This window comes from Uranotaenia lowii, chromosome 1 (assembly GCF_029784155.1).
Source record: "Uranotaenia lowii strain MFRU-FL chromosome 1, ASM2978415v1, whole genome shotgun sequence".
NCBI classification, from domain to species: domain Eukaryota; kingdom Metazoa; phylum Arthropoda; class Insecta; order Diptera; family Culicidae; genus Uranotaenia; species Uranotaenia lowii.
The window spans coordinates 212,371,652-212,395,342 of NC_073691.1; the positions used below are offsets into that span (position 1 = coordinate 212,371,652).

At 33.9% G+C, this 23,691-nt stretch overlaps 1 protein-coding gene across 1 annotated transcript; it reads right to left on the bottom strand.

Annotated features, from left to right (window-relative positions):
- Positions 1–19,149: 19,149 nt before the first annotated feature.
- Positions 19,150–20,231, bottom strand: LOC129746946 (larval cuticle protein A3A-like). The gene is made up of 2 exons (XM_055740909.1): positions 20,072–20,231; positions 19,150–19,923 (listed from the first exon to the last, which is right to left on the bottom strand). Exons 1-2 carry the CDS (start codon positions 20,081–20,083, stop codon positions 19,378–19,380), a joined length of 558 nt encoding a protein of 185 aa, XP_055596884.1. The 5' UTR covers positions 20,084–20,231; the 3' UTR covers positions 19,150–19,377.
- Positions 20,232–23,691: the final 3,460 nt, after the last annotated feature.

Sequence of the window (23,691 nt, forward strand, 5' to 3'; positions counted from 1 at the left end):
CTACAGGCAATCAGGCCCGTGCGAAGTACTCCATGGGGGAGGGGAGGGGGTCCTGGGTATTTTGGACTACGAAATTAAAATTTAGCCAAAAATAATAATGCTACTTCCGGTAATCATTCAAAATTATGGTTCTTGTTCTGAACACGAAACTTGCTTGAAAAGAAATTCTGAGCAGTCTTGTTTTCAAATTTGAAATCTATATTTCCGAAACACCAGGAAAAGAATGCGAATCCAAATTTCTAATTTAGCTTCGGACACTAGAATAAATGCACAGAATTTGAATACATAAAATATAACACCAGATTTATAAAAATCTGAACTCCCAAATAAATGTCAGATCAGGTTAAAAATTAAGTATGACTAAAAATTGTTAAAAACAATGATAATCATTGTTATTTACTATTCATAATGTTGCCAGAGTTTTTTCAGCACTCAGCCGGGCCGGACAAATCCGGGCAATTTCATACAAAAACTGGGCAAAACCCGGGCATTTAATTTCAAAATTGACGACCGAAAATCTGGACAAATTTTTTCAAAACCCAGAAACTACTCAACAAAAATTAAGGAAAAAAATTGAAAAAAAAATTTCGTCAAAATTTATCGACAGATTTTAAATTGTATTTTGGGGAAGAGGGGGCATAATGCCCACGTTAAGAAGAAAGCTTTGTTTTAGAGTACGTTTGAAAAAATTAACTTTAATTATTCGAGAATATGACTTGATTAACATTTTTGGATTTTTGCAGGAAATTATCGCATATTTGATGCTTCTTTTGTGGAACAAAATGTTTCTACTGTTAATTAGAACGGAATAACGTACAGAATTCTTAAAATAAGTGTATATCTAGCTAGATATCCCAGTGGGGCGTTTTGCCCACACTGGGCATTATACCCCCAGTTCCCCTAAAACTTGCTCTAAGAACTTGGTTTTTGGTGGCTTTTGGTGGCATAAACTTAAAAAAAAAACACAATTTGTGTTTTTTTTTGTTTGAATTGCCAAATTATAAAGTGAATAAATCCGGGCAAAATCTGGGCATTTGTCAATGAAATCCGGGCCGGGCCACAGAGTTTACAAATTTAATATTAAATATCCGGGCTAATTCGGATAAAACCGGGCAATCTGAAGGATTGATTGAAAAAAATCGCTGTAGTATCTCGAATATGAAAAAAATATTATTCACGATTTGAAATTTGATTTTTCGATCAGGAAAAAACCCATTTGGGAGAATTTATTCAATAGTTGATAATTGAATTATTGAATTTTAAATGATAAAAAGGAGAAAATATTCAACTTTATTTCGAGACGAGTGGTCAAAGTCAAAGATTAATCCTTTTTCTTAATTATAATTTGGTCAGTTATCAAAATAAAAGGCTTAAAAACTTTACTTTTAAGTTCGCAATCATAACAATATTATAACAATTAAAACATGTATTAAAAATACAACATGTTCAGTTATGCTGACAAAGAACAGGTTGTGAAATGATTTATAAAATAAATATAAAAATAATTTTTGAAGCCTAATATTTTTTTTACCTTAACACGAATGCACGAAGTGCAGTTTGGTCTTTGAGAAAATCCGTATTCCAAAGGCATGGGATCTTGTACAATACCTAGAATCAAATTTAGCCGGCAGCGCATAACATTTTATTAGTTTGAAATTTCTTATACAAATTTGGAGCAGTCTTATGATGATGCATAATCTAAAAAAATTAAATTCTAAAATTTAAATTTTTTTCAAAGATAAAATCAAAAGTATGTATTTCTGACATTACTGCTTAAAGTTTGAAAAAATTGATTTATTGAATAAAATTTATCAGAGCGGTTAGAGTTTTGCTTCGAAAATACCTGAAATTCATTTTGATTTGAAACTTCGGAGAAATAAACAAACAGAAAACCTCTATTACTTTCTCCTAGAACTCAAAATTACTTGAAGTCTTAGGGAAAGTTGATAATTGATTTTAAACCTTTATTTTAAAATTATATGTTTTTGATTTAATTTTTCTTTAAAAAATGCAAAAACTTCTTAAAATATTTTAAAATATTTTCAAAATTATTTTAAAAAACAAAATCTGATAGAAAAATTGCATATTTAAATCCATGGCACCCAAATAAGTCAAAATTCTTTAAATTTTTAATTCTTTAAATTCTTTGCACCTCGGAATCATGTTAATTTTGTGGCCTTGTGTAAATTATCAAAACGTTTTCGAATGTGATGTTGAGCATTGAGAAGATCTTGAAACGCAAAATTTTAGTAAGAAAGTAGAGGATGCTAGGTTTTAGATTTTGTTATGCTTATTCTGATGATCATCGTGACTGTGAAAAACCTGAAACATGGCTTCCAAATTGTTGATGTATAAAATAAGAATTTGAAAAATTAATTGTCAAAATCAAATGGTTTGTTTTAAACTCTGAACTAAAGAAATTCGTACAGGGTCGAAAAAATTAAGGAAAGTCCCAGTGGGAAACCCAAAAACTGGAAAGCAACCATCGCATGAGCCAATTCGAATTAGATTTTTTTTTCAGTGTGCTGCTTATAAAATAATCATCATTTCAAATTTATGTTTTTAACGCATTTCTAAGAAGTTTTTCCAGAGTAAATGTTTGCTCTCGAAGGCCTAATTTTTTTTCCAACGAATGGAGATAATGACATTTTTATCATGAAGTTCCGTTTAAAATGTTGAGCAAAGTTACCAAAATTCGAAAAAATATATAATTTTCCTGATTCAAAGGCAAATTTCATCAAAGAATCTAGGTTATAGTTCATATTTTTAATTGTTAATTTTTGAATAGATTTAGAAAGATTTAGTACTCGAGGAGACTGACGATCTGCGGAAGCTGCAAATCAGTCAGTGTTTCGATTGACCCGATGAATGGCTAAATATTTAAAGAAGACTGCCTCTAAATGTGACCATTTTCCCTGCACAGCAATTCTATCAGCAGGTCTATCAAAATTGATTTTCTGATTTGGTTGGATCTGGAATCGTGCCATTACGCGAAAACTGTGGTAGACTGTTATACAGTCAAAATCTGTCAAAATCCAGGCATTCTATTTCAAAATTGTCATAAAAAATCCGAGCAAAACCTGATAGATTACTTATCAAAATCTAGGAAAAAATAAGGCTTGTTAAATTTGTATAATGTATTTGTATAATATAGTAACAAAATAGGAAAGTAACTTTCACCGTTGGTGAAAATCTTCAAATTTGCTGAACAGTCTGGAAGATTTAGGATATTTGATTTGGAATAGAATTTTTTTTAAGATTTAAATTTCTTAAAAAAAATATGCTTTAATCAAGTAAGATAAATCTACCCAACTCTTGGGTCAATTTGATGTTTTTTATTTCATCGCTGAAAATTGTAAATCAAATTTTCAAAAGAAAGGGAGATTAAAATTTTATGGTTCAAATTTGATTCTTGCAAACTTGATCCACATCTAACAAAATTAACTCAAATATATTTTGATTTTCAGCTGAATTGTGTGAACAAACAGAAAGTGAATCCAAATTTAAAATTTAAAAATTTACCTGACAATCAATATTATAAATCTACGATCTTCTGCTGCTTGTATTCCTCATTTCAATAATCATCTTGATATTTTTGAAACTAAGCTCATTTCAGAGCTGAATCTGAATCTGAATTTTAATACTAATTTTGAACCTGAATCCAAAATCTGAATTTTGATTCTGTTTGCAAATTTCAATACGATTTCTGAAACGTACAAAATATAATCTATTTCTGTATCAAAATTGTCGGTCCGAATTTGTAAATATAAGTCAGGAAGTTAAATTTGTTTCAGGGCCCTCAATCATGAATCTTTAATTCAAATTCTTATGTTTTGAATTTTAATATGAATTTATTGTTTGATTTTTTGTAACCAAAACCTCCAAAACAAATGAAAATATTTTATTCAAAATTTAATATTCCTAACAGAATTTTAATCGATGAATGAATTTTTGTTGGCAAACAGTAGCAAAATTCTGGGATAAGTTTTCGGGATCTTGTCATAAGTTTTGAGTAAAGATTAAGTATTTTTCTTGAACAACCTTACTCAATCATTCAAATTTGATTAGGAATCTAACATTTGAGTGTAGATTGAAATACCTCGCATGCTTTTCCTGGACTCTCATATACTCATAACCATTTATGGCGATTAAAAAGAAATAATTCGATTTAAGTGCTCGAAATAATCGAAAATGAATTCGGCATACCTTATCCCAATCTTATGAACGAACATTCTGAATCAAAATTCAGTATCAGAACCATAAAAACGAGAATAAAGTTCACAGCTTACATTTTTTTCAGAACCGGCTTTTAATTTGAATAATAAATTCAGCTCTGCAGCAGACAACTTTTTTTTTTCTAATATTCAATATGTACAGGGGAAAGAGAAATTTTTAAAGTAATTTTTTTTATAGAATTAAAGATTATAGAATATCGGTCCTTCTTTTTTTCTCATCATCGTTTATAATTGAATATCGATGATTTAAATTATCTATCTTAAAAAAATATAGTTTGTATATATTTTAAACACAGACCTACATACAAATTCGTTCAGATTTCCACTTTAAAGTTATCACTTCAAGCACTTCCCATTCCTCAGAAAGTAACAGAGCTAGAGAGGAGGAAACCCCATAATTTAACACCTGTCAATGCACAATAAAAGCAGCCATCGGATTGTGCTCGGAATCATCCCATAATCGGTATAATTTTCCGACCCATTATTAGAATGGCTTTCGGGGTTGGTTTTTCCATCGAATAGACCGGAATGTAGTAGATGATAGTCCGATCCAGGGCAATAATTCCACAAAAAGCTGGGTGCAAGAGCCTGCCGACGCGACGGACGACGGTTGCACGACACGGAAGGATTCAATTAGCTATGACATGGAAGCTTTTTGCACTCCGCTGGTGGTCCACAGACAGGATGCTGGATGATAATGGAACCTAGCTGTCATCGTTTTGCTGGAGAAGATTAATTTTTTCCTTCACATTTTTGAGCTATCTCTGTTCGGCGAAAAGTTACAGCAATTTATTTGATGACAGTCGATTTTGCAGCTCATACATAGTTCAGAGTCGTCCTTTTTTCAGCTTGTCTTTCGGACAGGAATAAGGTCGCTTACCTTGACTGAAAGCACAACCAATGATGCCGCAATCCTTTCTCACAAAGCACCCGCTAGAATTGATATAATTACACACTACATGGCCAATAGTTTTTCAACCCACTGACAATTGATGTGGTTGGTTCAACCCACCCTCAACTTTTGCTACCCCCACCTTTTTTGTGAAGCTTGCTAGAAAGGGTCAAAGGAAGTGACTCCTCTTCTAACCTCGTAAAGCGCGTTGATTCATGAAGCATGTTCGACCATCATCATCATCATTCCCTCAGTTTATGTGTGCATATCAACGCTGTATGTATGAAGCATTGGGTGAATCCGCAATGCTCATGATAATCCCCAAAAAGCCACAGGCTAGGGACAAAAATTAGAGGTTTCAACTGAAAACCAGAAAAAAACATACATGACTAGCACAAAAACCATCACTCTTGTGTGGATGCTGTAAAGTCGGGACTAGCTCTGCACCGAATTGACTCTGGGGAAATGGTTAATTATGCATTTGATAGCAGTTGCAGGTTTTTTTTTTCGAGCCAACTCCTTCGAGCTGACGGGTGCGTATATATGAATGGTAGATCACATGGATCCTCATCTATTGCCATTGAGAGTTTTTTTTTTGGTTCGCTCACTCACTCACTTACAACTCAAATTGTGCCCTAGAGTCTGTTGGTACAATCTATAATTTGCACTTTATAACGAAAGTGCTTTTTCTGACGGTGGGTGTGAGATGTAATGGCCGTAAGCTCTCGTCATATCAGTCAGTGTTGGAATTTTTGAGGCTACGAATGCTGACGTCTGATGGTGGTATTTTTTTGTTTTATTTTTAAATCTCTCAGTACATGTTTTGGCAGATTTGGGTGTCATGAAATTTTACAAGTAGTTGTGTGTTTTTAAGAATGTTCTCAGCATGATAGTTGTTATGATTAGAACATATTCGTAGAAGGTCACTGAGTAAGCCAAATATCATTAGGAAGTTTTATTACGGTTTTATTACGGCATTTTATATGCAGGTAGTTTTATAACTGTTTTATTATGGTCATGAAAAATGGTTTTGATTCAACCATTTGTTCTCAATAAATTCTAAAAAAGCTTTGAGTTAAATTTTGTTTAAGTTGTTTAGAAAGAATTCTGAATGCTCTATTAAAACTCAAACAAAACATAAACTAAGAAGTCCCAAGCTTTTTGCATGTTTGATTAAAGCAAGCATTGCTTGATATCAAAACCATAATGAAATTAGGTGACATTGCTTGACGCCATCATTAATCCACGATGGCGGCTTCCGAATTTTTTTTCAAAGCTTTAAATGACTGAAAATCTCATGAAACATCCACATAATGCTCGTTTTGAGCATATTGTGGATGTTTTTTATGCCCTTTATGTGACTTATGTCCCTTACAACGTAGATATTAACCGCTTTTGACACTTTCAAGTTTATTAATGAATGTATAAAGTTCACTGAAGAGAATTGGGCAGTTGATTCTTTTTGTCAGCCATTATGTAACTTTCAAAGCCTTCAATCAAGTCAATATGTGACTTTTGGTTGCTTGGGTTGGACCGTTAAGAATTCTGATGATTCAATTTTAACTAACGAATAAAAGCATGCTAATGGAGACCTGATACATAATTTGTACGCTTCTGTGTTTTATATAAATTGAGATTTAAAGATTTCACAATCTTCCTAAGCACAACGCTGCCAATCGGTTCCATTATCGGCAAAAATCTGTATCGGATGAGAGTGGACATTTATTTTGAGGCTTTTTTTGTTGCTAATGGTTCCCATATTCACTTCCAGCCTAATGCTTCCAGGGACCTGAAGCAATCTGCCTCCGGCAGACCTCCAGCACACCTGTTGCACCAGAGAAAGAGTGCTGCCTGCATCCATTTGAAACTGTATGAAGCAGATGGAGCATCCTGTCGTATCGTGTCGTGCTGTGTGGGTGTATGTGGAACATGATGTCCTTTTTATTTAAAACAGCTAGAGAAAAAATGGTCCATTTTGTCGAAGAGAGTGATAGAGAATCCAAAAAAAAGCTGGACAAAAGCCTCTTGTCTAAGTCGATTCATGTCAGGGTGAATCCTCGTGTGCAAAGGTACGCAAAACCCCCTGAATCAGGCCCATTCGTTTTCCAAAAGTGCGCTCTCATGGAGATATTAGGAGCTTATGCGAAGGATCTTGAAATAACTTGTCGTTTTTGATTGTGGACGATGGGAAACACAGTAATGTTGTTTATGATCGGATTAGCTGGAACAGATTTTACAACAGAGATTTTAGAAAGATTTTTTTCTCTTTTTCAAAAAGAGATCAATAAGATTGATGTGAAGAGATAAGAATTCTGGTTTTTTTTTATCATTAAATCAAATGGATTCAGTGTTCTTTGGAATGTATTTCGACAGTAAAAATGGGACGATTAAATTTCATTAAACACAGGAGCTTGACTTGAATTGAAATTTAATTACTTACACAGGAGCTTATCTTATCACTACAGATTTGCCACCAAGTCAAGCGCTACTTTAAAATTTGTCATGAAAAAAATAAATAAACTCACACCGTTTGATTTATAGCCGCCGTTTTTCTCTTCCGACTCTAAGCGAAAATTGTTTTATCAGCCATCTTGCGCGATTTAAACGAGCTTTTTCCTGTTTACTCCGTCATCAACACGGTCATAAACATTCTTATGTGATGGTAAAGGTGAATGGCTGGAATGGGGAAGGATGTTTTCTTTACGTTCCTTTTGATACGTCACAAAGGTGTACTTACAACATTAAACACACCACAGAAAGTCGAATAAATTTGGCTTACCGAAGATGAGTGAAATTTGAAACTTTTACGATTCCTTTGGTGACGATTTGTGGGATTTTGCTGTGTTTGGGCGAATCAAGATTTTACCTACTCGTGCCACAATCAACGGAATTACTTCTGTGGGATATTTGATTAATTAGCTGTTGAATTATCTTCACCCACTCAGCGTTCAGTGTGAACCTTTAATTGACGAAGGAGCATTAAAAATTTTCTCTTATTTTTAGATGAATGATTTATAGTGCTGATTCCTGTATTTTAAATTAAATTGCTCAAGCAATAACAAGCTATTTCCATTTCATTGTGAAAGCAACGTCTCACAAATCGAGTTAGTTTGACTTTGACGACAATCATAAACTTACTCTTGAGTGCTACGTGGTAGGGAAACTTCAAAGGAGATACATGGATAGAAAATTCACCTCTTTGCAAATTGTTCGCGATGGTGTAATCAAATTTAGAAGTGGGTATCTACTCACTTTCTGTGGAATATAATTTGAGGTGCATCAACTATGTTTCCGCGGAAGGAAGCGACATACATTTTAAAACGATGCACACTGGAAATCAATTTAATAGTTGAGTTTACAAACAAAATTACCCGTTACTTTAACTTTTATTCTTATTATTCACAAATTAAAATAGTTCAAATGGAATGAAAATAAATATTTGACTATCAAGTAATTGATATTGCAATTACCTCAAGGTAGCTTCATGCGTACTGTATATAGTTTAGCCAGTGATGAAGCTTTTCAAATCAAATCCATTTGCTCGGAGCTTTCTCCTAGGGAACATTTCCATGTTAAAAATTCTAGCATTCATCCTTTCATCATGTGCCGGTTTTATGATTTTCCAATGTCTCCACTCCCCATAACCTCTCCCAGAAAGAAAAACACACAAACTCTCCCAGACGATCAAACATCAGAGAAGAAAACTCACCTTGGGCAATCAGCAACGAAGAAAATACTCAATCACACACATGCTAAACCCCATAGGAGTAAGGGGGGATGATGATGACTGGTACCGGTCGATGATAAAATGTCAGTCCCAGGGCCCGACCAAATGTTTGCCGCAATCTTGGGGTTTGCGAACACACAAACATATTCGGAAGCTCCGAGTGAACCCATTTTGAGCAGTTAAGACGAATGTCGGTGACGACAAGAGCAGGAAGCTGCTCCCGATGGGTTAAGTTTGCTGGAAAACATGACGCGGAAAATCATTCCTCCCTTCTTACTTTTTGCTTCAGAATCGAGACCGCAAAAGGGTAACGGTGGCGCGGGAGCTTCGAGGTATTGCTGTGACAAATCAACGCTTTTCAGCGCTGAAATCAAAGAGCCGAACTCAATTTGTGACATTTGTTGTGATACGCGATATGAATAAATTATACTTTTCTCGGATTGACACCAAAGCGAAAGCTTGGAGAATTCACCGTCAAGGATCCGGCTAAGCTGCCGGGTGTTTGCGGTGAAGCTTCGACACGCTACGCCAACTCTTTCGACGACGACGACGCCTAGGCGACATTTATGGTTGTGACAGATTGATGCGGTGGAGTTTTTCCTACCGTCCGGGAAATGTATTTTCTACAATGTATGACTCCTTTGACAATTACTCCGTCTTCGTGGAATGGGCTCTTTCTTCCGGTTTAAAATTGGAAACCATGGAATCTATGGTAGGTTTGTTATTAACTTTGAGTAACAATTTAAGGAATTAAAGTGTTTCTCGGAATGAAATCTTATTTGGAAATATACTCTTCTAATGCGATAGAACCATTGCATTGTTAACCTTTTTTTTGGACTCAGATGAGGTAATTTGAATTTTGAATGCTTTATTTCTCAATTTTGAATCGGAAGGACCTCCAGCACCACTATATGTTTTGTTCGTTAAAATAAATTAATGGTTGAAAATCGTCGAAATTTTCTGTTATAATTTAAATTGTACAACCAAACATATGAAAAAAGTGCTAAATAAGAATAGTACAACGCATGTTTTTCTACAAACATCAAGATTAGTATAATGCTTCTACGAATCATTTGAATTGATATCTGCTTTTTTAATGCGTTTTCTAGTATTCTAAGGTATGAAAGGGGTTTTTAAGAGATTTTCCTCTAACATTCATGAAATTGACATTTGAGCTATAACCATGGCCGTGGGAATTGGAGCGGGGAAGGGGAGTTTGGGGTTAAACAACCTCCGCTCCCACTCTTCGAGGGTCCAGAAAAAATTAATCGTAGTGTTCTATTCTACACTTGAAATTTTTAATTCCTGACAAATTTTTGATGATTGAGTGAGGTTATTCAAGAGTAACAATTTTGACTCAGAACATGAGACAAAACCTCGGTAACTAATCCCAGGCTCAGAAATCTGTCACAAATTTAACAAAATTTCAAATTTTGAAACTCATACAATAAGTTAATTTTTTTCCGAACATGAAAAAAATTCTTAGTTTTTGTTTCATATTCAGATTTGAAGTTCTTAAACTTAATTCCTATTTAAAATTCAAACCTAACAAAACATCAAAATGGCCATCCGGAATTGAAAACTCAGAATAAGAATAATCATTCGAATTTCATAATTCAATTTAGATTCGCACGTTGGATTTATAATATAAAATAAAAGAAATTTTTCGGTTAAACCCAAAACATTTAAATTAAAATACTAGATTGATGACTGCGGCATTTAAATTCTGATCTGGAATCTTAATTAAGATATCGGTTTTTGCACATTTTAATAATTTTTTGAATCTGTTTGAAACAGATCCAGAATTCTTTTCTGGAATTCAGGTTCACAATTCCGATACAGAAACGATATTCAAAATTAAGACTAAGCTCATCAATGATTTAAATCTATCAAGTTAACTATTACGTTGAGGAATGCAAACAGCAAAAGCTCGCAAACTTTAAATTTTAATTTGATTTTTGATTTTATTTTCAATATTTCAAATTTGTGTCTGCAATCGCTTAAGTTTCGTTTAAAAAAACTTCTATAGGACATTAACTATAGGAAGTTTATTTTCATGAAAAACATTTGCGAATAAAGAATCATTTAATCTTTCCGTTAAAAAAATTCAGGGAATTCAATTTTTCATATCTATTATTTGACAAAATTATTATTGCAGTTTTATCAAAAGCCGAATTTCAAATTTAAACCTTGAGTTTGGATCGAGATTATTAGAATCAGGTTTGAACCGCAAAAATTCATTAAATTTATTATAATTTGGTAAAGTTGATTTATTTTCATCAATAGTTACAATCTTTATATTCGTTCGAGAGTTTGATAGATTTGGCTTATTTGATTTGAGCATAGTATAACTTTTTTTTTTTAACAACATTGAAGGCTCTCTTATAAAAACTTATTCTGTACTCAAATCAGACAAGCTAAATTTACCAGAGTTTAGACTAAATACTAAGATTACAAATATCGATGAAAGTAACTTTCCTTATTTGTTATTAAAGGTAAAAGGAGGATTCCTTCTACAAATCAAGGAAACAATTTTAGAGATTTCAGGGAATATTTGCTAGTGTTTCGATTTAATTAATCATCGTAAAAAAACTTTAAAATTAATTAGTTGAAAGTATTAAGAAACATTTGAATGTGTTTTTTCTTTAAATTTATTCGTCATTTGAGCAAGAAAATTATAAGGGCCCGAAGAAAATCGGAAAATCTTTTTTTTTTTGTTTTAACGCTTAATGACTCAAAAACGCATAAAACGTCGAAATCTGGTGTAAACTCTATTTTTTTTCAAAAATCGACTTAATAATATTAAAAACTACACAAAAGTGGACCAAAAGAAATCCTGAAAATCTCTTTTTTTTAAATTGGCGACAGAAAACAAAATGATAAAAATGACAAAAGTGCCAAAAATAACAAAAGTGACAAAAATAACAATAACTAACAAAATGACAAAAATGACAAAAATAACAAAACTGACAAAAATAACAATAACGACAAATATAACAAAAATGACAAAAATTACGAAAATTACAAAAATGACAAAAATTACAAAAACGACCAAAAGACAAAAATGACAACAAAAATGACAAAAATAACAAAAACAAAATGGCAAATGTGACAAAAATGACAAAAATAACCGAAACGACTAAAATGACAAAAATGACAAGAGTTACAAAAACGACATAAATGACAAAAAAGATAAAAATCACAAAAAAAAAAACCAAAAATGACAAAAATACAGAAATGACAAAAATGACAAAAATCACAAGTATCACAAAATAAACAAAACTGACAAAAATGACAAAAATAACAAAAATGACTAAAATGAAAAAAATCCCAAAAATGAAAAAAATCACAAAAATGACAAAAATGACAAACAAGACAAAAATTACAAATATGACTTTAATAACATAAGTGACAAAAAATGACCAAAAGGATAAAAAAGAAAAAATTGACAAAAATGACAAAAATGGAAAAATGAAAAATTTGCAAAAAAAATGATTTTCTAGGAGTTTATTTACCGAAAACGGCCAATTTCCCGAAAAACATCCAAGAAAGACGATTTTTGAATCAGCTTTTTTTTATGTAACACCAGATATTGACGCTTCATGCATTTCTCAGTTATTGTGCATCAATATTAATATTTTGACTTTCTGGATTTCCTTTCCTTACTCTTAACGTGATTTTCAAAATTCTAAAGTCGATTAGTACCAATTTTTTTTTAGATAACACCAGATTTCGAAGTATTATGATGGTCATCATTGACCATTGGTCCCCCATTTGATGATTTTTGAGGGTCATACACCTGGAAGTTTGATTGCTTTGAGGCAGTCCTAAATCAAGTCCGATTGAGCTGAAATTTTGCACAGGTCAGTTTTCTGGGCCAATCTACTAAAAATATGCTTTCGATGAAATTTTTCCCATACATCCGTTGCCACCCAACTGCATATATTGCTTTGTGAATCAATGCTCGAATACAGCAAAGAGCACAAAGACACTTTGGAAATGAAAACTTTATGAATGCTTTGTCATATGCGTAAGTTAAATACAGGTATGCATAAGCTTGCCAAATTTCATTGAAAAAAAGCCCGGATTGTGCTCGGATTTTGTCACTTTGTTTGTCAAATCAAACTTAAAAAAAAAATTGTGCTGTAAGGTCACATAAACGAATTTTTTACAGCCGAAAATATTTGGAAGTCAAATGGTATCCGTTGCAATTTTTCAGATCTAATTCTCATTTAAATTCTCAGGACAGTCGCGCTTGAGACGCCAATCGGTTCGGTTCATTTCTCTTTCGCTCTCGGTATGTGGCTGCAAATTGAAAGTGTGAAAAAAGTGCTCGAATGTTTTTGAAATACAGCGAATGTTTTTGAAATAAATGTTGGTGGAGTAAATTGCTAGATGGAACATGAAAAGAAAATATAAAAGTTAAGGTTGAAAAAAGGGGTTTGGTGCAATATTCAGCAAAATTATTAAGAGCAAGATGGCGTTCAGCACAAGCTTGTGCTGCTGAAGTGAATTGCCCGTGCGTTGCTAAAAGCGTTAAAAATTTGGCCAAAGCAGCCAATTGTAGGGAAGAGGTTTCTTCAATAAAAAAGTGTTGATTCAAATGGAAAGAGAAGCAAAGTCATTTGAAATGAAAAATGTGCAAGTGTTCTACTAGAAACGCATAGAACAGCTGGGAAAACAAGAAGCTGAAGCAAGCCACTTTCTTTTTTCTCCCGTAGGGAAGGGCAGCTAGCACGGGTTGGAAAGGAGTGGGTGGTAAAAAGGTTTAAGTGAAAACCACGGCTTACTTCGATTGATAGAAACATAGCGGGAATTGACCGCGAGAAGAGTGGTATGGGCTTGCGTGGGTAAACGGCGGATCGAGAAAAAATGGGTGGAAAGAGTTAGAGTGAAATAGAAAAGATTGCGTGATTGGTTCCGAAAGAACCAACGATAGCGGCCGGGTGGTAATGAACCTGTGGAAGGATAGGAAGTGTGGTGAAAAATCCATATTGGTTTGGATGAAGGTAGAGAGAGGAAAATTGTGAAATGTGGAAAAAAGAATAAGGGTGGCATATTGGAATCGTGATATTAAAGGCTTGATCAGCGGGGGAAAAAACAACTTGTGCTACGTTTAGTATAGAAAAAAAGTACCCCAAATAAGAAAAAAAAGTGAGGTAAGGTAAGGGAAGGTAAGGTAAGTAGAGTTTCGGCAGCGAGGTAAGATGTCTAGTGTATTTGAAATTTAAATTTTTTCATATAAATAAATCAGAATGATCAATCACCTGCAAACTATCCAGGTATATACACGGATGCCGGAATACCTGATGAAAATTTATGAAAATTGTAAATTACAATTTTTGTAAAATTTTGAATGGTCGTGTAGGTGATTGAAAAATTCCTCCAAAATAAATACCAACATTGACACGAAGTACATACATCCACCACAAATAACACGAAGCCATGGTGCCGGGTATGGAAAATTCTGCATAAGTGATACGCCTCATTTTAAATACGAAAAATGCAGATGTGTTCATACTTTGGTAAAACTGCGGTGAATCCGTGCACCCATGGTGGATTACCAACATACAACATACTAATTCTCATTTAAATTCTCAGCTTCCCATGTGCAATTCTCAATTTTTGGTTTCTCTGTTCTATAATGACCCTGAATGCTCAACAAAGACATTTATTATATTTTCACTAATGTACATATATACAGTAAGGTTTTTTTTACGTGATTTGATTTTGCTCAGTTCTTCTAACTTGGTTTCTTTTAACACGGTTATTTCGGCCTTTGGCGGACACGGTTCTTCTACATGGCTCTCACGAATCAAAACGTTTCCGGAGGGAAAATATTCCAAGTCCTATACGTTAAAGATGGATTTCCTACCGCGTAAAAAAACCTTGGTGTATATTGATCAAATATACTTGAACTTGTGAATTAATCAATTGCTTGCTAAAAATTTTGAGTATAAGCTTTCGCCTTAAAACAAACAATTTTATAATGATTTTATTATTTTCCATGATACCTCAAAATATCTAAATTTTTTTAAATTAAAATTTTAATAAATTGATGAAACATGTTTCCTAAACATTTTACCAGTGTGCTCAAAAAATTTCGCAACCCACGCTTTCCAATGACCCTGTAGCGGAATTCTGGATAACCAATCAAAAGCACTCGAAATCCATGAACTCAATCCTTCCTTCGGCATGCACGGTGAACGTCTCATAGCTTGTGGTCTTTTCTCTGCCGCCCATATGTTTTACTCGAGCAGAAACTAATAATTCAGAACGCTAATGCTACTTCTACCGTAGAATTAACATGAGAAAAAAAAATTGCAAACTGAAATAGGATACTCAGTGAGCTTTATATTCAGCATTGCTAAAATCTGTCCAGGAAGCAACCTGTAATGAGCTAGGCAAAGGTCGTCGACTTTGCCAAAAAAGTGAACTCGTTCAACTTGTGTGTCATACAATAGGCCTTAAACTTCGATTCGATTGGTGGAACCACCAAAGTTCTCTTGCACTCCAGGTGGAAGACATATGAACGCAGCACCAAACACGAGATTCGATCGTGTTCGTCGGGAAGAGGAAAAAAAAACAACTCAAAACGAGACATCATTCATCTGGGTAGGTCCATAAACAAACCATACCCTGTCATAGAGCTTCGATTGGAAATTGATATATGGACCCAGCAGCCGAAAATCCAATTAAAATCTATTGCCGCCTTTTTTATAATCACGTGAGCAGAAGGGGTAAAAAAAGCGCGATGACTTCGCAGCTAGGCGGCGCGAGCAGATATCGATCTGCACCTTCGTGGTTGGGCTTGAACTGTCGAGGCCTATGTTGGCAGGCTGGCACCTCTGGCTGATGGAAGTGACCTTGGCAGTCAAAATCCACCGCTAGAGGGGGCTGCTCACACCAGATTTGACAGACGACGACACGAGGTCTGAGGATTGTACCGGTGCGCCTGGGAGCTGAAAAGAAATAAAGTCTAATTCACCTGAGGGCACGTGTCGCGACAAAGTCACGGCCAGTTGTGCTGCGTTCATCATGTTGTAGTTGGGACGGATTAATAAATGTGTTTATTTTTTTCTAGTATTTTCTCTCTCGTAGCTTTAGTTAGACTTAATGGAAGCTGTCTGTCACGTTAGGTTGAATCACCGATTAAAAGTGTTTTGTTTTTGTTGAACCCCAGGTGGGGACGTTAACCTTTTCGGAAGTGTCAAAGTAAATTTGGGAACCCATTTTATTGGATTCATGTTGTAAGCTGTGTGGTTTCGTGCACAAAACGTAAGATACTTTTTTTTACTTACCATCACATTTGGAAATTTATGATCAAAGAATTTCAGATTTGATGAGAAGTTGAATCCAATAAACTTCCGGTTCAGCCTGGTTGCCCGGATTTGGTTGAAAAAAGTCTGCAATTAGCCCGGATTTTTTGTTTTTGTTTTATCTGCACCATGAAGAGTTCAATTTGGGTGACTAAAATCTATGATTTTTGCGTTCGAAACCGATTTTTTCGCCTTGCTGATGTATTTCGAAAAAAGAAAGTTTCAAGTTGGCAAGTCTGTTGTCTCCTGAGCAGATGTCCGCGAGTTCGAGCCCAAGAGCAAACATCGAACACAGATGTACCGGATAAGTTTTTCAATAACGATCCGCCAACTGTAACGTTGATAAAGTCGCGAATGCCATAACGATGGTAAAACGACTATAATCGAAACAAAAAGAAAACAAAAAAAAAAAAGTTTCAAATATTTTTCTTATTAATTTTTAGAATTTTACTAGGTTTTTAGGTAAAATAGACCGGGTGTGCAAGGCCAGGATATGTGCAGGATAAATAGTAGCTCCCATCAAAACGCTTCATATGGTTTATGTACAACAACTTTATTAAAAAAATCATACAATGCCTAGAATCATAAAAAGCAAAGGTTATCATCGACAAGGCTCAATCTTCGCTTATTAGGAATCGTAGGTACATCTAAAGTAGGCAGGAGCAAGGCAGATGCTGTTTGAGTTTTGGTATCGGAACCTATTCCAACTGAAGTTCCTGAAGCTGACTTTTTTCTCCTCACATCCTGTAGTTTTTGTTATTTTGCTATAGGACACTTTACAATTTTGTACACCTTTGCGGTTATTCATCGTTCTTCCTTCCGGAGCAAAAAATTTTGACGTCCGCGCGAGTCATGCCTACTTTGTCTTCCCCATAAGAGTTTTTTTGATATTCCAACAGTATAGACACTATAATTTCATATAGTCTGGCAAAGAGGATGACGGGAGCCAATCGAACTGTCATTCGCGCGGAGCCAATCGAGCATTCAACGATAATGTTCAAGCACTTCATAACTCTCTCCAGTTGCAAAATAAAAAATAGTTTCTCAAATTCGTTAATAACATGCTATTTTTATCACTTCAACTAGAAATCGCTTTTGAAAAATATATTATGATTTATAGGTGAAAAAATAGCGAAAATTATGCTAAATAACTTTAGTTTATGTTAACAAAATGCCAGAAAAGCTCTGTGAATCACAATACTTCAACCATGATTTTCCAATATTTTGAAAGTTTGCTCGATTGGCTCCCGCGAATGACAGTTCGATTGGCTCCCGTCATTCTCTTTGCCAGACTATATGAAATTATAGTGTCTATAGCCAACAGTTGAGAAAAAAGAGGCAATTTTTTTGTGATTTTCTTGGATAAATAGAATCGCTTGTATTTTAGCTGTCAACAATTTTCAAATTTTCAAATCTTTTACTTCACCTTGCGTTGTACGATCTTGAATAATTTGTTTACATTTGTACACCAGTTTAAAACCAGTTATAGCAAGTTCACTGGTTGGGAAAAAGTGGTAAAAATTTTGACACTTACGGCACATTTTGAAAATTTTGCCATGCAAATACATTTTCAAGATCTGTGGCCTTCTAGTTTTTTTACAACACGTGTTGTATTTTCGCATGCTGTGATGCAAAAATAGCAATATTTCTATCACATACGGCTGAAATAGAAACAGTGTTGCAAAAAAATACAACGCCCCAAGATCTTGAAAACATTTTTGCATGGTGAAATTTTCAAAATGTCAAAATTTCTACCACTTTTTCCCAACACCTATGAACTTGCTCTTAGTAGGTATATTTTGTTCTACGTTTCCGTAAGCGACCATTGATAAATTTGTTTGTTTGGATTTTTCCTGGAAATCAAATGTGAGTCATTTCTGTTGAAATTATTGCAAGACCCAGAACGCAAGAAAAAAATACAAATAATGGAAGTTTTCAGTTTCCGGTCCTAAAATGTTGAAAAGATTCAGGATGAGCGATTTAGTTCTTTAAAATTCTAATTTTGACGCCTAGTTTACACACGTTATATTGAAATCAGTCCACGTAATAGCAGACATTTTCCTTCACGTATAAAAAATCAAGAAGGACTGACTCTTATATAAGATGGACATTTTAAAACAAACACGAACACTGTAGTTATCCCTTTTTGTATTCAGGCTGTTGGAAAGCAAATTGAAGAAAAACGGTTTTTCTTCTATCCTAAGTTTTTTGGAGTTGAGCAGACAAAAAACTCAATTTATCCATCACAAGGGATTCATCGATCTTATTTTTCAAATTAATTTTTTATTCGAAAAATGCAGAATAAATATTTTCAAACTCTTAGGAAGTTTTTCATATAAGATTTCTATGAAAAATAAAAAAAAAAGTAAGTTCCATCAAACCCATTTAAGACCATTTTAAACAGTAAGATGATGCCATGTTTTGTTGATTTTTCTGTGTTTTTCTGCTACTTTGATCATGAGGTTTGACAGCTCTGTGCGCTAGTGGCGACTCCTCTCGGAAAATAAGCTTTTTCCAGTGATCCATTAAACAACAATGTGGAGAACCAAAATAAACTGTTTTGGTTCTTCCGTAGGAGCAGCCGATCTCCCCTGATGAAGTGTTTCGGCCCTCCAGAATCTATCCGAAAACGTAAGTTTCGACAGTTGAAATACGTGAAAAGGAAATTTTTTGCACTATTTTTTCTTTATGTATACATCATTACCAAATATTTCGATATTCTTCATAAAAAGGATAATCATTAAATGAAGGGTTAAATGATTTTTATAGTTTTTCGCGTTTTAAAAAGTTTCCTTATGCACATTTAAGATTAAAAATTGCATGGAACAAATTGATTACTTTAGTTAGAACTTGCATAATGGAGCATTTCGAATTTGTTTTCGGAATGGGTAGGCCATAGCCTGAAATGTGTAATAGCATTTAGACATTTTTTCTTTCAGTTGGGTTATATGTATAAACAGTGGAAAAACAAATGAGTTCATTCACGTTACTGTATATATTTTAACAAAAAATACAATAAATACTTGTGGCCAATTTTTACAGGTCGGCAGGAACGGGGCTGAACCCGCCAGGGTGTCAAAACGTTAATGAAAAAGATTCATGGTTTATGTTGTTGCTGTGTCTGTGTTGTTTGTTTGAGTTCCTTGGGCTTGTACTTGTTTTGTTGTTTGACAGTCTTGTTCTTCTTGCTGTTGTTCGATTGGTTTAGTGATGGTAGGCATAGGCAGCTGGGGCGGCATAATGAGCCACGGCTGGCTGGGACACGATGGTCTTGGTGACGGCTGGGGCGGCATGGTAGACAGCTGGCTGGGCGGCAACAACCTTGGTGACTGGAGCAGCAACAATAGCCTTGGAAGCCAGCGGTTCACGGTGGACGACAGCGTTGAATCCGTTGTGGGGATCAGCGGTGTATTCGACGGTACGCTTGGTGCCATCTGGGTCGACCAAGGAGTAAGATCCCTGAACAACATCTCCGTTGCGCGATTCCTGTTGGCTCTTGGTGTCTCCGGTCAGAGCATCGGAGATTCCATAAGAGAAGGAGTACTGTGGGTTGGGGTCGTACTCATCGGCAACGTAGGTCTTGGCGACTGGAGCAGCAACGAGGGTCTTCGTCACTGGGGCAGAAACAATGGTCTTAGCCACTGGGGCGGCATAGGCCAGAGGAGCGTGGGCAATTGGGGCGGAGTAAGCAACTGGAGACGCGATGAGTCCAGCGCGGGCAACAGCCACCAAGGCGCAGAAGGTCAGGAACTGCAACGAAAGAACGATTCCATTTTGAGTAATTCATCACAAGCTAGCATAAGTCCTTGTTATGGCACTACAGGCGTCAACCATCTTCGATTATTCCTTCGATCTTCTCGATCTGCACCTTTCTACATCTCTTAGAGGACACACATACCTTGAATGCCATTTTTGTTGATCTGACAGGAGTTGTTGTTCACAGCACTAAACAATCGATTGAACTGTGCCTTAATCAACCCGCTGCGCCCAATTTATAGTGAGCTCTTGATCGCCTGTTGCTCCTAGTAGAAGTAGTCTTCGCACCATGGACCTCCACTAGGCTGCTCTCCCTTGTTGCAATAAGACCTGCAAAACGCACCGCACCATGACACCTGAACCTCCCTTCCTGCAGAGTTTAGCACGATCTAAAGATCATTTCGGGTCCAGAAAGACACACGAGAGGAGCTACGCTTAAAGTCACAAAAAAAAAACTAAAAAACAGAACAAACTCTCAACTTGAAACGCTACAACCGCACAAGATTTCGTGTCACCCAACAACGATCACACCCATCGTCACCGCATCGTCGTCGCGTCCTCTTATGCGTCTCCCAGATTGTTATGTTCTTTTTTCCCTTCTCATCTACTCATCAACAACCAGCCAGTCAGCCAGCCAGCATCGGATCAAGACTCTTCGAATCGTCCGTCGACCGTCGTTTTCGTCGCTGTACCTATAAAGTTGCGCACCAGCCAGGGAGGAGGATGACCTTCTGCGCGCCACTGCCCGGGGTAACCTTACTCGCTGGCTGCTCAGTTGGTAATGATCCAGTCAGGAGGGGAAAAAAAGAACACCCAAAGTATCCGGCTTCAAGAAATTTCATACATACTCCAAGTAGGAGCAGAAACTCGGATGCTGTCGGGGGGAAAGAATTTTTATCTTTACCTTTACGTTTCGTTCGAATCCCTTATCGAGCTCGGAAATTGATAGCGCACTTGCAACCGGGAGCCGCCTCTGTTAGGTTGATGTTTTTAGAAGCCGCGCTGATCTCGCCGCTGAAACTTTGACTCAAATGACGAAAAACAGAAAAAGAGTGTTAATGGTGTGTAATTATGTTTGTTAAAAAGATATTTATTTCTCATGGTTTCACCGAAAAAAAAATATTTTCATCATGTGTTGATTCCAGTTTTCATTCCCATCATATGCTTAGCATTGAAAAAACGGTAGGATTAAATTTTAACATTTAAAATTAAATTTTAATAATAATAATATCGAAAAACTAAATTACACAAAAATATAAAAAAAAACCCAAAACAACATAATTCTAAAATTTCAAAAATTTGTAGCAAATACCGGTTTTTGCTAAAATGCAGGAATCGTAAAACTAACTTAAAAATGACAAAAGTTATAAACAAGCTACGTTATAAACAAGTTAGTTGTTTTGACATTTTTTTTTTCAATTTTATGAATAACTTTTTTCATTTTTTATTTTATTTTTTAATATTTCGATTGATGTAATTTAATCATTTCTGTCATTTTGGTCACTTAAGTTATGTTTTTAATTATTTTTTTTTTCATTTCGATAGTTCTGATCAGTTTTGTGATTTAAGCCATTTTGTATTTTTTTTCGTGTACATTCTCATATGCCTTTTATATTTTGGTCATTTCCTCCACTTTTTTGTAATAAAATGTAAACATGTAAAATGTTAAAATTAATAAAAATGACAAAAATGACAAAAATGACAAAATTGACAAAAATGACAAAAACGACAAAAATGACAAAAATGACAAAAATGACAAAAATGACAAAAATGACAAAAATGACAAAAATGACAAAAATGACAAAATTGACAATTATGACAAAAATGACAAAAATGACAAAAACGACAACAATGACAAAAATGACAAAAATGACAAAAATTACAAAATTGACAAAATTGACAAAATTGACAAAAATGACAAAAATGACAAAAATGACAAAAATGACATAAATGACAAAAATGACAAAAATGACAAAAATGACAAAAATGACAATAAGACAAACATGACAAAAATGACAAAAATGACAAGAATGAAAATAATTGACAGAAATAACATAAATGACAAAAAATGACAAAAATGACAAAAATGACAAAAATGACAAAAATGACAAAAATGACAAAAATGACAAAAATGAAAAATATGACAAAAATGACAAAAATGACAAAAATGACAAAAACGACAAAAATGACAAAAATGACAAAATTGACAATTATGACAAAAATGACAAAAATGACAAAAACGACAACAATGACAAAAATGACAAAAATGACAAAAATTACAAAATTGACAAAAATGACAAAACCAGAAAAAAAGACAAAAATGACAAAAATGACAAAAATGACAAAAATGACAAGAATGACAAGAATGACAAAAATGACAAAAATGACAAAAATGAAAAATATGACAAAAATGACAAAAATGACAAAAATGACAAAAATGACAAAAATGACAAAAATGACAAAAATGACAAAAATGACAAAAATGACAAAAATGACAAAAATGACAAAAATGACAAAAATGACAAAAATGACAAAAATGATAAAAATGACAAAAATGACAAAAATAACAAAAATGACAAAAATGACAAAAATGACAAAAATGACAAAAATGACAAAAATGACAAAAATGACAAAAATGACAAAAAATGACAAAACTGACAAAAATGACAAAAATGACAAAAATGACAAAAATGACAAAAAAAAAAAAAAATAATAACCAAAATGTCCAAAATGACAAAAATGACAAAAATAACAAAAATAACAAAAATAACAAAAATGACAAAAATGACAAAAATGACAAAAATGACAAAAATGACAAAAATGACAAAAATGACAAAAATGACAAAAATGACAAAAATGACAAAAATGACAAAAATGACAAAAATGACAAAAATGACAAAAATGACAACAATGACAAAAATGACAAAAATGACAAAAATGACAAAAATGACAAAGAAAAAAAAACAAAAATGACAAAAATGAAAAAAATGACAAAAATGACAAAAAAAAAACAAAAATGACAAAAATGACAAAAATGACAAAAATGACAAAAATGACAAAAATGACAAAAATGACAAAATGAAAAAAATGACAAAAATGACAAAAATGACAAAAATGACAAAAATGACAAAAATGTCAAAAATGACAAAAATGACAAAAATGACGAAAATGACAAAAATGACAAAAATGACCGAAATTACCAAAATGTCCAAAATGACAAAAATGACAAAAATAACAAAAATGACAAAAATTGAAAAAAAATGAAAATAATTCAAAATGAAACAAAAATGACAAATAGACAAAAAAGACAAAAATGACAAAAATGACAAAAATGACAAAAATGACAAAAATGACAAAAATGACAAAAATGACAAAAATGACAAAAATGACAAAAATGACAAAAATGACAAAAATGACAAAAATGACAAAAATGACAAAAATGACAAAAATGACAAAAATGACAAAAATGACAAAAATGACAAAAATGACAAAAATGACAAAAATGACAAAAATGACAAAAATGACAAAAATGACAAAAATGACAAAAATGACAAAAATGACAAAAATGACAAAAATGACAAAAATGACAAAAATGATAAAAATGACATAAATGACAAAAATGGCATAAATGGCAAAAATGACAAAAATGACAAAAATGGCAAAAATATCAAAAAAAGTAACAATGACAAAAATGACAAGAAGTTCAAAAAGTTCAAATAAGACAAAAATGACAAAAATGACTTAAATGACAAAAATGACAAA